The sequence below is a fragment of the Triticum aestivum genome, chromosome 5A, assembly GCF_018294505.1.
Source record: "Triticum aestivum cultivar Chinese Spring chromosome 5A, IWGSC CS RefSeq v2.1, whole genome shotgun sequence".
Lineage (NCBI taxonomy): Eukaryota > Viridiplantae > Streptophyta > Magnoliopsida > Poales > Poaceae > Triticum > Triticum aestivum.
Window position 1 is genome coordinate 706,098,620 of NC_057806.1, and position 14,304 is coordinate 706,112,923.

The 14,304-nt window shown below is 43.6% G+C and overlaps 1 protein-coding gene across 1 annotated transcript; it reads left to right on the forward strand.

Annotated features, from left to right (window-relative positions):
• Positions 1–4,217: 4,217 nt before the first annotated feature.
• Positions 4,218–11,988, forward strand: LOC123106167 (homeobox-leucine zipper protein HOX10; the record flags this gene model as incomplete). The annotated part of the gene is given in 18 exon segments (XM_044528392.1): positions 4,218–4,477; positions 4,772–4,931; positions 5,247–5,329; positions 5,431–5,521; positions 5,605–5,700; positions 6,632–6,745; positions 6,844–6,927; positions 7,022–7,177; positions 7,284–7,358; positions 7,592–7,698; positions 7,788–7,971; positions 8,409–8,597; positions 8,864–8,944; positions 9,440–9,571; positions 10,068–10,390; positions 10,496–10,601; positions 11,101–11,250; positions 11,640–11,988. Coding segments are annotated over 18 exon segments (2,517 nt in total). The 3' UTR covers positions 11,787–11,988.
• Between the last annotated feature and the right edge of the window lie 2,316 nt (positions 11,989–14,304).

Below are 14,304 nucleotides of genomic sequence, written 5' to 3' on the forward strand. Positions count from 1 at the left end.
AGACCGAAAAAAACAAAACCACTTTACTACCTCTGTAAACAATTGTAAACAATTATAAGACATTCTAAATCACCAAATAGTGAACTAAAATGTTTTATATTTGTTCACAGAGGGAGTAACTTTTAACAATTACCTATTATATTGTACTGAATACAATACTTGTAACACGTCAAAAAAGAGAACATAATACTCGTAAAATATTGCGCGGGAGATAGATTGATCATACACAAAGAAATCTAATTAGGAAATTAGAAGGATAGCAATTAGCAGCAATGTTTAATTTATTTGGTTTTTTTTCAAAGAAACGTCTATTTAGTAAATTAATCCCTAGAAAAGTACTACCAGATTAATTAGGTTAATTATGCTGCTAGACGGCTGGACTGCAGGAGCAAAACGACGAGCGGCGGCAGGAGCCCTAGCTGGTGGAGCGATCTTGAAGATTAGACTAGCGACAGAAATATCATACTTGTAGGCTTTCCGGTCAAAGTGGGCAGATGGGCTACTATTTGGGCTTCGGTTAGTATGCCAAGTATTAACTTTGGGCTTAATTACTAATTAACCAGCTATTATCTACCCCCTGTCTCCGCCCCTGCGGATGAACCCACGCCACACGCCCATATACCTAGCTAATCTTGCTGCGCTTTCTCATGAAAAGTTTGTTCTTCTCTCCGTCATACTCGTGGGCAATCTGGACATCGAGACGAAAGGCTATATATGAGGCAATTTTTCAAGCCTTTCATGCAACACACGCTTTCATTACCCGCTTCATATCAGATTTGGAAGCAGTGAGAGTTCAAAAGCCGACCCGCCAAAGTACAACCAGCACTAGAATGGTCAGACAGAGACCGAAGGCGCTTCCAGCAAATTATGTTAAGATCCATGTCGATGCAGCTGTACGGACACATAGAGGGGGAACGGCGGTAGCTATTTGCAGGGACAACAATGGTGCCTTTTTGGGGAGCTCATCTTTGGTCATTGCGGGGATATGGGACCCAGCGACACTAGAAGCTATTACATGCCGGGAGGCTATGACCCTAGCGGAAGATCTTCATATTCAGCAAATGGTGGTTGCTTCAGATTGCAAGCAGGTTATTGAAGACATAACAAGAGGACACAAAGGGCTCCTATGGGTCGATCATTTCTGAAATTAAGTCCAGATCATTATCTTTCCAATGTAATTTCTCTTTCGAAGGTCATCATGTTAATTTAGAATCTCATAAGTTAGTTAGATTTTCTTTAAGTTTAGCTTTTGGTCGTCATGTTTGGCTTGGCCAGCCTCATGACACAACTTGTATCCCACTGAATGTGGTCTATGAATGAATAAAGGCTATCGCCCTAAAAAAAACCTAGCTAATCGAGGGTGTGGATCAATTAATAGTCATATGTTTATCTACTAATTCTCCCATGCGACGCCCTTTGCTTGCTTGCTTGCATGTTGAATAGTATTAAGAACTTACTCGTAGATATGGGCTCCATGCCTGCCTAGCTGACGGTGGACTTCCGAGGCCGCATGCCCAGATCAATGGTGAAGCTAGCTAGCTTGGTGTGAGGATGACAAGTAGGTGTGCATAAACGTACTTACGAAGTTGGAGCCATGTGGTTCGGGATGGCCAGTCGGGGGTGGCGGCCACGTACTAGTACTACTCCCATCATTCCACAATGTGGTGCTTTCTCTATCCACGTGCTTCAACTTTGACCGAAAATTTAACTACCAAGACCGATTGCGGCGGGAGCAAAAATTATATCAGTGAATTCGTATTTGAAAGAAGTTTTTAATTATATAATTTTTTCTTCCATCGCAGTTGGTCTCGTTGGTTAAATTTATGGTCAAAATTGAACCTCGCAAAACGCGGACGCACTATATTTTGGAATGGAGGGAGTACAACATAAGCGAGCGTGCCGCGAGCTTTTCGCGCGTGCGCATGCGTACAACATAAGATATGTACTCCTACTACTGTATATTTTTACCTTTTTTTCTCACAAAACGCATGCAGTAGTGCATCACCAGCCGGCGGGTTAATTTTCTTTTTGAAGGGGCGGCCGGTGGGTGGGTGGGTTAATTGAACTGCTCAACTATTCTAGCCTAATCTACCATACATAGTCGTATGCACGGACGAGTGTGCACCGCTCATCTCACGACAGGAGAGGATACACGCCGCTGATTAATTAATCAATTTGATCCTCCTTTGCTTCCGGTTTACTCCTGCTAGCTACTGATCCTGATCACTCGAGTGGGCATGTCTGTCGCTACAAACACATGGCACTGCTGCGCGCGCTGTGGATACAAACGCACGCAGGGTACGTAATGATGTGCATGCATGCTGCGCACTCTCTTCAAACACACTAGTCGCACGTACTAGTAGATGGTACCAATTCTAGCCACGTGACAAGTCCTCCCTGCACGTAGTAGTAGATGGTACCAATTCTGCGTAGTAGTAGATGGCGCCATGTTAGCGGTCTTGTCTTTGGCGATTTGTGTTGTTGGACTCCTTGAGCCCGAGCCGCAATGCCTTGGCATTTTTGCGGCCGACAGGGGTATGTTTGGGCAGTGGTCAATGGCGAACGGATAACACCGCAGACGAGATCCTCCTTTGAGTCGGAGGTCAAGGCAGCTGCCGACGTGGTTTTTGCCGCCGCCGGAGCTTGGGTATGGGTTGAATGAACATAAGGGGTGCCGGGCAACCCAGATGTTTGACATGGGTTTTGAGGATCCGATTGGATGATGTTTTTGTTTTGTCTCTCTCTGTTGGATGCTCTGAATAGGGGCCTGTAAACATGTCCACTGTCTCGTCGTGGCTAAGCCCGGGAGGTACGTGCAATGCAACGCAGAAGTAACCGTCCGTGGCAGTGCGCAGACAGCCGAATTAAATAAAGCTCCCATCGCTCCCTCTGCACTGCTTTCACTTAATTTTTTTGGGTACAGAAGAAGGGGAAAAAGATGGACCGACAATATCTTTGTTAGCTTTGCTTGGACGGTAACCTTAATTAGCTTTAGCAGTACCTCCAGTAACCTTAATTTAACAAACATTTGGTACTGCTGTCGGGCTTTGCTTTCGCGAAAGAAGAGAAGCAACGGGAAAAAGGAGAAAAGGCGCTGTTTGGACATCTTTTACGTTACCGTTCTTTCTTGTTTCTTGTTACCCCACGGCCACGGGGACGGGGGTAAAAGTAAAACACACACTCCAGTGCTCAGCTCAGCTCCTCCGGGTGAAAACCGAGGCTCTCTCTCCGGTGGGCGACGGAGAGATGGACCTGGCGTATGGTATGGCACGCCTGTCTCTCTCTCTCTCTCTCTCTCTCTCTTCCCGTGGGCCTGGCACGCGTGGGCGCGGACCACCTGCGCCTGGTCCACCGACCCAAGCATCCCTCTCTCTCTCCTCCGGCTGCGGGAGGGAGGAGATAGAGAGAGAGAGGGGCCGGCTTTAAAGCTGTCGACCCGTCACCTTTTTCTCTCTCTCTCCTCTGTCTCTCGCTCCTCAATTACGACGCCGCACTCCGTCCTAACCAAACCTACCCCAGTGCGCCCGGCGGCGAGGACCGGAGTTCCTCTTCTTCTTCCTCGACGGCGGCAGCGGCGGCTGCGCTGGTAACCAAACCAGCAAGGCCGATCCGATGCTCTCTGGCGGCGACGGAGGGAGGCGCCTGTGAGGGGCGAGGTGTCGTGTCTCCGGGCGGCGCTGCTCTTCCCAGCCAAGGTGAGGACGTCTCTGTCTGCTCGTGATCTAGCTCCGCCGCCGCTGATTAGCCCCGCATTTCGGGTCCCCGTCGATGCAACGATGCGCTAGTTTTTTTTTCGGGTCCCCGTCGATGCAACGATGCGCTAGTTTTGTGGGGGGTAATTTTGGCCACTGTACCACGCACAAGAGCTTTCTACGCGGAACCGAGGGGGTTTCGCTCCACTTTGCTCCCATTGTAGAGGCGAGTGAGTCGCGGCGATCTAGTACGGCATTCTATTGCTTTCTCCCTGATTTGGGAGCCCAGCCGTACCAAATTTGTCCTGCATTTTCGTTTTCGATCTCGCTGCGCGTCCATCCATGTACTCCTAGGTGTGCTAGTTTTGATGCACTCATTTTCCTCACTGGCCCTTCCATTTTTGGTGCAGAGATCTCTGTGAGCTGGAAATTGCAAGTGCGAGCATAAGGAGATCAGCACATTGTGCACATAGCGGCACGATTTAAGACCTGGGAGAACCAGGCTGCTGGTTACTGGGTCCATTTGGTGAGGGAGCAATCTAATCAATGGCTGCGGCAATGGCGATGAGAGGGGGGAGCAGCGACGGCGGTGGCTCGGATAGGGGAGCCGGGATGGACTCCGGGAAATACGTGCGGTACACGCCCGAGCAGGTCGAGACGCTCGAGCGGGTGTACGCCGACTGCCCCAAGCCGACGTCCTCCCGCAGGCAGCAGCTGCTGCGTGAGTGCCCCATACTTGCAAACATCGAGGCGAGGCAGATCAAGGTCTGGTTCCAGAACAGAAGGTAATAACAAAAATTCTCGCTACAATCTTCTAATTCTGGTTACTTTAGTATCCCCTGAGTGATGCCCTGTCAGATCAGAATATATGCCCTGGTGGTATTCTTGTAAAAAAATTGTAGGGCTGTGAACTGTTACATTGCTGTTGTGAACATGACAATTTGTTTTGACATGCAGAGAAATTGTCATGTCAATTGCTTATCTGCTGCTGCATTTCACCTGTACCAAGTCTCTAGTCTTCCTTTTTTTTGTCCTTTTCATATTGTGCTAAGGTGGATGATTACGTTTGGCTGTTACAGGTGCCGAGATAAGCTGCGGAAAGAGTCTTCACGGCTCGAGTCCGTGAACAGGAAGGTGTCGGCCATGAATAAGCTTCTTATGGAAGAGAACGAACGTCTCCAGAAACAGGTCTCCCAGCTGGTTCATGAGAATGCACAAGTGCGGCAGCAGCTGCAGAATGTAAGTCTTTGATGTTGGGCGGTAGGTGTTGTGCTGGAATCTTGTTTATTCACATTTGGTTTTGCATGATGTAATAATACACAATTACTCATTAACATTCATCTTTGCATCGCACATGGCATGCGAGGGAAAGTTCAGTTTCATATGATGCTTTCTACTTGTAAACGAGTATGGCAGTGTACTAGTAGTGCAGTTGGTATATGTTTTAAGGTAGGTGTACCACCTAGAGGTTAGAGTACTTGGGATGTTAGAAATATAACCAGATTGTTCTACGTTTACCGTACTTTTCCTGATAAATCTGCTGATTGAATACAGACTTCAATGGCAAATGATGCAAGCTGTGAATCAAATGTGACCGCCCCTCAAAACCCTATAAGGGATGCAAGTAACCCTTCTGGGTAAGAAAATCGCTCCGGGTAGCTACGAAAGAATTCTTGCTGCCGACCTTACCTTTTCAGAACCATCCTTTCCTGAAACTAGCTTTATTTTCTTGTTCCAGGCTCCTTTCAATTGCAGAGGAGACCTTGACAGAATTCCTCTCGAAGGCTACTGGGACAGCTATTGAATGGGTCCAGATGCCTGGGATGAAGGTTACATGCCAACTCTGTTTTTTTTGTTACACTTATAAGAAGTTCAGAGATAGGCTAATTACGTTCTGTTTTCATGACATTAGCCTGGTCCGGATTCGGTTGGTATTGTGGCCATTTCACATGGTTGCCGTGGTGTTGCTGCCCGTGCCTGTGGTTTGGTGAATTTAGAACCAACAAAAGTAAGTGCTTTAGCTGTTTTTTGGTGCTTACTTTTGAAATTTATTTTACATCAAGCGGGTTTTTTTCCGTCAATATTTATCTGGTGTAAGTATTTTGTGTGCTAGTTAGCTCATTTGCAACTGATTTAGACTTGTTTTTTGTGTGGAACTGTGGATATGGCTATTTGTCGAGGGTCAAAGAAACACAAATGCCATGGAAGACATTGCTGCCAATCTGTTAGTTTTAGAATGGAGTAAAGTTTGATCGGAAGGCAATTCAATACTTATGGCCTTAACTTTGAATTGTGTCGTCTTCTGTAGGATCCTGGAACGTTTTCTCTGATCACTTAGGCTGTGCTACAAAGATAGGATGCCCTCCTTACAATAGTAGGTTGGAATATAGTTTGATCTGAATGCAATGAAATACTTGAGGCCTTAAATTTGAATGTTCTCCTTTTCTACTGGCTCCTCCTACTAAGTAATTTACAGAAAATCAAACTGTCAATACAGCTTATATCTTTGTTAGCTCTTTGTTATGGGTTAAAGAAACACAAATGCCATGGAAGACATTGCTGCCAATCTGTTAGTTATTTACGACAGAGTAAAGTTAGATGGAAGACAATTCAATACTTAAGGCCTTAACTTTGAATAGTGTCCTCTTCTGCAGGCCCCTGGAAAATTTTCTCTGATCACTTAGGCTGTGCTACAAAGATAGAATGCTCTCCTCACGTTAGTAGGTCGTAATACTGTTTGATCCGAATGCAAATGAATACTCAAGGCCTTAAATTTGAATAGTCTCCTTTTTGACTGACTCCTGAAGTAACCACTCAGGTTGTGTAACATACATATATTTTGTGCACTAAGTAATTGCAGAAAATCAAACTGTCAATACAACTTATAATTTGTAAAAGGTAATCAAGAAGTCGTGTCTGATATAACCTGTGTTATGTAGGTTGTAGAGATCTTGAAAGATCGACCGTCTTGGTTCCGTGATTGTCGAAGCCTGGAAGTCTTCACGGTGTTACCAGGTGCAAATGGAGGAACAATTGAACTTGTGTACACACAGGTTGGCATTTAACCATTTTTGGTTGAAATGTTTCTTCAGTCTATCTCCTGATGCACATGGCTCCTGCTGGGAACTCTATCATTTGTTCTTCTATGCAGTTGTATGCTCCAACAACTTTAGTCCCTGCACGTGATTTTTGGACTCTAAGGTATACAACCATAGTGGAAGATGGCAGTCTTGTGGTATGTATGAGTATAAGCATTAAGTTTACTTATTTTAACTCTATTGAATACAAGCTAGGATATGATCTGTTGCTAATGTTCTTCCATCTCTAAGGTCTGCGAGAGATCCTTGAGTGGTTCTGGGGGTGGTCCAAGTGCAGCTTCTGCACAGCAGTTTGTCAGAGCTGAAATGCTTCCAAGTGGATATTTAGTCCGCCCCTGTGATGGTGGAGGTTCCATTGTGCATATAGTGGACCATCTGGAATTTGAGGTCTGATCCCTGCTCTGTATTCTTATGTTTGTATTTTGATGTTTTTTTTCCGGAAAGAATGTCTATGTGATGTCCATCAAACATTTGATTTTGTTTCATCTTTCAGGCATGGAATATTCCTGAAGTGCTTCGTCCACTCTATGAGTCTTCTAGGGTTGTTGCTCAGAAAATGACTACTGCGGTGAGTGTTTAGTGCTTGCAAAGTGTTGCTCTGCTCTATCTATGCATGTACAATTGCATCAGTGCTGATTACAAACTCCTCACTATATGGAAAACCACTTATTCATGAACTCTGAAGTTTTATATTTGATATGTGGTGAAATGATTACGATTTTAAGTCATTAGGAGATCTTGGGAGTTAATTCTCTGCACTATACTTCATACTAAAATTTACTAACTGCACTACATATCAAGGCACTCCGCCACATCAGACAAATTGCTCAAGAAACAAGCGGTGAGGTGGTGTATGCCCTGGGGAGGCAACCTGCAGTACTACGGACCTTTAGTCAAAGGCTGAGCAGGTGAATATGGATCAACTGTTACTCTTTCTACAGTTAATGTGTGCATCTTATTGACATGTTTCCAATGGCATTCTTTACATTTTTCTTAGAGGTTTTAATGATGCCATCAGTGGTTTCAATGATGATGGTTGGTCCATAATGGCTGGAGATGGCATTGAAGATGTAGTCGTTGCTTGCAACTCAACTAAGAAAATTAGGAGCATCAGCAATGGTGTTAATGCTTTCGAAGCCCCTGGAGGTACTATATGTGCCAAGGCATCAATGTTACTGCAGGTAAGGGTGTTCTTAGTTCATTCTGTTGCAATTGACTCATCTTTGTTATTTTGTACGAAAATAAAACTTCTTTTAGTGTTTCAACACTTCAACATCCACATGCACATGATACATTGCCCAGATCTATTTACATTTGATACTGAGATCCTAATTAAATTTCGATGAATGTATGTATGGCTGCGCGCGCTGAAGTTTGGTTTATGAATTTGAGATGTTATAATTCGGCCACCAGTTTCAGGGTTATAATTTAATTGTTTTCTTAACCAATGCTATGTGAAAGGTGATATTGTAGACACTTGTTCGTCATAAGGATATTGCATGCGCCAGATTTGAGTGCTTTAAAACTACTCTGCCCATTTTTTGAAATTTTAATAATTTTTAGATCAACTGAGTTAAATTCTTATATTGCATCTTTCTTCCTTTACTTGATATTGTAGAGTGTCCCACCTGCGATACTAGTTCGATTTCTGAGGGAACATAGATCCGAGTGGGCTGATTACAGTATGGATGCATATTTGGCTTCAGCACTGAAAACAAGCACATGTTCATTCCCTGGGCTGCGTCCAATGAGATTTTCTGGGAGCCAGATCATCATGCCACTTGCTCACACAGTAGAGAATGAGGAGGTACATTTATTGATGTTTCTGTCGTAATCTTGTGCTGTTTCATTTGTGACCTAGACTTGAAAGTAAATTCATTTTGTAGGGTATATATAAACTACTTACTTTTATGTAAATTATTATTTTTAGGGTATATATAAACTACTTACTTTTCTTTTCCCTGATATTGTTACATTGCACATAACTAGTTAGTTTTATTCTCGATATTGCCGTTGCCATATTAGGTGTACCACACCGCTTCGTTAACTTGAGAAAAAGCAAATAATGTGCAGATTCTTGAAGTTGTTCGCCTTGAGGGACAACCTCTTAGTCATGATGAAGTTCTTCTTTCAAGGGATATCGACATGCTTCAGGTGGGAATTTGGACCTCATTACGCCCTATGTTTGTTTGGTGTGTCCTACATTATTTTTGGAAGACGTTTACTAGCATCATACTAACACTGTATCAGTGATTTCTTACTTATATCTTCTGTTTAGTATTGCACCTCGTTAATGTTTGCCTCTGTTTCACTATGCCATATTAGCAAATCTTAGCCTATAAAGTAACCACTAACATAACTATTTTTGTCTGGATATCTGGTTATACCAAGTAGCTTGATACTGTATATTTTGCTAAGTGGAGTAAAAGGTGCAAAACTTTCTACAAGAATGCCAATATCCTGGTCAATGTGATTTCCCGAGGAATCTTGGTTTAATGTGATTTTGAAGTGTTCTATTTCGGGGAAATTTGGCTTAATGTGCTCTTGAAGTCTGCTATTTCTACAATTCCTTTATTCAGTTGGAAGGGTTGCTATTCCACAAACTATTTATACTATGTTCCTGTTGTATTTTTTTTTTTGGTATTTCAGCTTTGCACAGGAATAGATGAGAAATCTGTGGGATCCTCCTTCCAGCTGGTCTTTGCACCAATTGATGATTTTCCAGATGATGCTCCCTTGATTTCATCCGGCTTTCGTGTTATACCACTTGATATGAAAACAGTTAAGCATTTCCACCCACATTACTCCCCTGTTCTAACGTTCTGTAGGTCACCATGTGCTTTATTTGCTATATGTTTCTGTTGATGCAATAAACTGTAATGTATTCTGGATGCCTATTACTAGCTACTCCCACCGTCCCCTAATATAAGAGCGTTTTTCACACTCTGGTCAAGTGTAAAATTGTTCATGGGATAGTATTAACTTTTCTTGGATGATAATTTATTTGCACAAATCCTTCAAATATATACAAAAAAGAAACAATCTTTTCTTTTACTCCCTGTTTCCTATGCTCTGAACAAGAGTTCCTTCATTTTGGTCAATGATTGCTGAGAGCTCTGTTCCAATATATGCATAATTTTTGTGTACTTTGTTTTTTTGTGTGCCCAAGTTTTTATCCATCGGGCCCGTGTCTGTGTGCATCCTTGATGCAGATTCCAGGAGAAATGTGTGCTTCCCTTATCTAAAAGGAAGTTTTTAACCGTCATATTCCACGCAGGACGTTGTATCCTCTGGTAGGACATTAGATTTGGCATCTAGCCTTGAAGTAGGCTCCACTGCAGCCCAAGCCTCCGGTGCATCTTCAGATGATTGTAATGTGCGATCTGTGCTGACAATCGCCTTTCAATTCCCTTATGAGCTGCATCTTCAAGACAGTGTTGCAGCCATGGCCCGTCAGTACGTTCGTAGCATTGTTTCTGCTGTTCAAAGAGTGTCGATTGCTATATCCCCATCTCAATCTGGTCTAAATGCCGGGCAGAGGATACTCTCTGGCCTTCCTGAAGCAGCGACACTTGCTCGGTGGATTTGCCAGAGCTATCAGTAAGTGTATTTGTAATTTTTCTTCCTGTGGCATCAGTCTTAGTCCGACCGCTTTTGATGTTTTTCCATGGCATTTACAAGCTGATAGAATTTTGCTATCCACAGTTACCATCTGGGGGTAGAGTTACTTACTCAATCAGATGTTGCTGGGGAAGCATTGTTGAAGATGCTATGGCACTACCAAGATGCTATCCTGTGCTGCTCTTTTAAGGTATCCGAAGAATCTCAGCAGAAAAATTCAAGCCTGCTCCCACTTCTATGTTCGTCAATTGATCTTGGTCTGATTAAGGAAATTAGTTACTATTAGAAATATACCACTCAACCAATGTCTGAATGCATACTCGAATTTAATAATAACTGATATACTAGTATATTGCTAGAAGAGCATGTAACTTGCTTGTTTCTGAGAATGATGAACAACTTTGGAGTAGACGTTTTGAACTGAAAAAACATCTTATATTTTGGGACGGAGGTAGTATTTTCCATGGGGTTGCTTCAGTGAACCACCTTCTTCGAGTTTGTGAATCTTACAGAAAAGTAGAGGTTTCCCGCGGCCTGTGGTGGCCAGATAATCTCATGTTTCATAGACTTTGACATGCTGAGCAAACCCATGTGATTTTAATTAGGTTCTCACAGTTGCAGTTCTTAGCTCTACAGACTACAGTACATCTTCTGACAACAATGCTGTAATGGTCTTTATTCTGTTATAGGAAGTACCCGTGTTCACATTCGCCAACAAGGCAGGTCTTGACATGTTGGAAACTTCCCTCGTCGCCTTACAAGACCTGACATTGGACAAGATCTTTGATGAACCTGGAAGAAAAGCATTATTCTCTGAGATCTCAAAGTTGGTGGAAGAGGTATAACTTCTTTCTCGCCCCTTATTTACATAGCATGGTTATTTGCACGGGATATAAATACAGTTTCGCGGCAACTGCCAAGTTAAATCACTAAAGCCTGCACTTGCTAGAAGTCAGCTAACCTTATTTTCTATCACAAACTGGACCCGTGGCCAATGACCATTTCTCTAAATTCCATTAACTCACTCACTGCACACAGCACATCAACTCCCCCCTTCCCAGGGGTGTCCAACTCAATCCAGTTGGCCCATTAACCGTCTCTTTCGAGCTTTTGATGGTGGAAAACCAACGCCATCCACCTGCACTGCAGATTGTGCTTCAGTTCAAGCCCTCAGTATGCAATGTTGCTAACCAGTTACTACTGTGCTTTGTTCGTCGTGTACTTGCAGGGCCATGTGTACCTGCCATCAGGCGTGTGCATGTCGGGGATGGGCCGGCACGTCTCCTTCGATCAGGCCGTGGCGTGGAAGGTGCTCGGCGAGGACAGCAGCGTCCACTGCCTGGCCTTGTGCTTCGTCAACTGGTCCTTCGTGTGATGTACCAAATGCTGCCGCCGGGCCGGCGGGGTGATGTATGACGAGCAGATAGATACAGTTTTTGGTGGGAAAACAAATTGATACTCCTAGTATTGTTTGTAGCGTTAGCTCTTCTAGGCGTGGGGTCTAGTACATCTATGAAACTCAAGTCGTGATCATGTACATTTTGATCTCAGCGGCATCTATCTGAATTCAATAGCCAGGCAGGCAGGGAGAGGCCATCGCTGCAGCAGTGTTGCTGCATTCATCTCGCCGTCCAACGACCCGCAGCCGTTGTCGGAGTGTGGCACGATGGGCGCCGCGGCGGCGGCGGAGGAGCCGACGGAAGTGGCCCCAATGTGGCATGCACCTCCACGGAACAAATCGGGGCATGGCAGCGGGTGGTGGGCTCTGGTGACGGTGGTAGTCTAAGGCTCTGTTTGGTTCAGCTTTTATTGATAGATTCCGCTGCCGCGCAGCAGAATCTGAACCAAAGGGCGAACTCAGCAGAATCCGATTTCAGAAATCCGCTGTCAAAATCTGAACCAGGAAGCAGCCCAGGATGTGCTTTTCAAAATCTGATTCTGTTGCGGGTCAAAATCTGAAAAAGCTGTATCAGCTGGTTTGTCAAATGACCTACATCTTTTTCATATTAGATTTTCCATAGCTGTTTTTTCACAGCAAATTTTTTACATCTATTTTTAGAAATCCACAGCCGAACCAAACAGGGTCTAAGGGTCCATCGTTTAGAAACCCTACTACTGAGTTCATCCCAGTGAAAGTGGCCATAGATCATGTGATGGATGGTTCAGTTTGGACTTTGATCAAGTTTGAGAGGCATCTCCCGCGCCTGACAGATTAGATTCACTTGCACCGTGTGTCAATTCTTTTTAGGGGCGCTGCGTGTCATGCCATTTTTTTAGAGCGGTACGTGTCATGCGATTGGGAGCTCCTATTCGGTGCTTCAGGAGCAGGCGCCCATGATTGGAAAATAACTGAAAAAAATAACAAAACTAAAAAATTCCTGAACTAAAAAAAGTTCAAAGATTAAAAAAGCACATGCACGCTAACGGGTGCCTGCCCATGCGATGCTCGTACCCGCGTAGCGCCATGAAGGTCGTGGGTCGACAAGTTGTGACCACGCCAACTTCTCGCACCGTGTACATGCGTGGGCCGACAAGTTGTGAAAACAAACACAGCAGTACGGGCACTCTCGCAGTCACTCCAAAGTCATCATCCGACACCTAGGTTCACGATATCCTCATGGTCTAAGGACATAATTAATGGCTAATACTTTATACGAAAAATACCGATAACATATTGATGACATGATCTAAGAGTATTTCATAAGGCTGATCATAGTGACACTAGTCTAAGTTACTACCTTCATAGTGCAAAATAACATAGTAGTAGTGTTATAGATGACTTCATTTATTAGCTTGTAGACTCATCTTGTATTGGAAGGCGCTATGTTACAGTAACATATTATGTTACTATTTCTCATTAACTACTTGCCACATAAGCAAAATTTTTTTGGAGTGTGCTATGTTACTCGCTAAGTTACTCCCACTATGACCAGCCTAAGTTAGGTCAATCCAACATCGTCGTTACTCTAACAATGTGTTCTCATTATGTCAACATCCTCGTTACATTAATGATGCTCATGGTTACGAAAACAGGACCATTCTCATGGAAAAAAGAAAACATGATCTTTAACAATACAGGAGCTAGTCCAGAGGCCCGACTAGGGATTCAATTCGTGTTTATCTTTTCACACATGCAAATAGTTTTTCTTTCAAATCTCACATTCATTACAGTTATAGCACGAAAATATAAATTCAATTAACATGAAAATAGAGTAATAACAACTTTATTATTGCCTCTAGGGCATATTTTCAAGGCAAAACACTATTACACTAGTATGGCGCAACGAGTAGTAAACGAGCGTGCCAAAGAGAATCGCACCGGCGAGTGTCACAAACACATACCAATGTCTTTTTGCCTCTTGTCACAAACAGGTACCAATTTGAAGTGTTTCCTATGGAAGAACCAATGAAACCTATGAAACTAGAGCAACATCAAACTCATCTCAGCATCAAGCTCCGAGTCTATAGGAAGCACACGAGAGGTGATCTCCTGACATATCACGATGTTGGTTGGTTGACAATGATCAAGTCGTCCCTAGCGTCCATACTTGTAGGAAAGTGGAGAGATGTTTATTTCCCGGGTTTTTTAAGGGGAAAAAAAGTACTAGAGCGGGAAAGTGGGACGGGACATAGATAAGTTGCACGAAAAATTTATGTGAGCATGGCCGCGGAGCAGGCAAGCCACCCGCATCCATCAATCACCTCATCTCTGAAAAGCATTAATTAATGCTCTAGAATCTAGATTCAACTTGGACGAGGAATAGGTCAAATTCAAACCGGGCATTGTCTTTTTTTAGCGAGGATCGGGTATGTTGGACACTATGCTTTTTTAGTGTATCATGAATTTCTTATGATAGAAAATTGGCATTATCCCTACTAGTTCATCTTGGTTT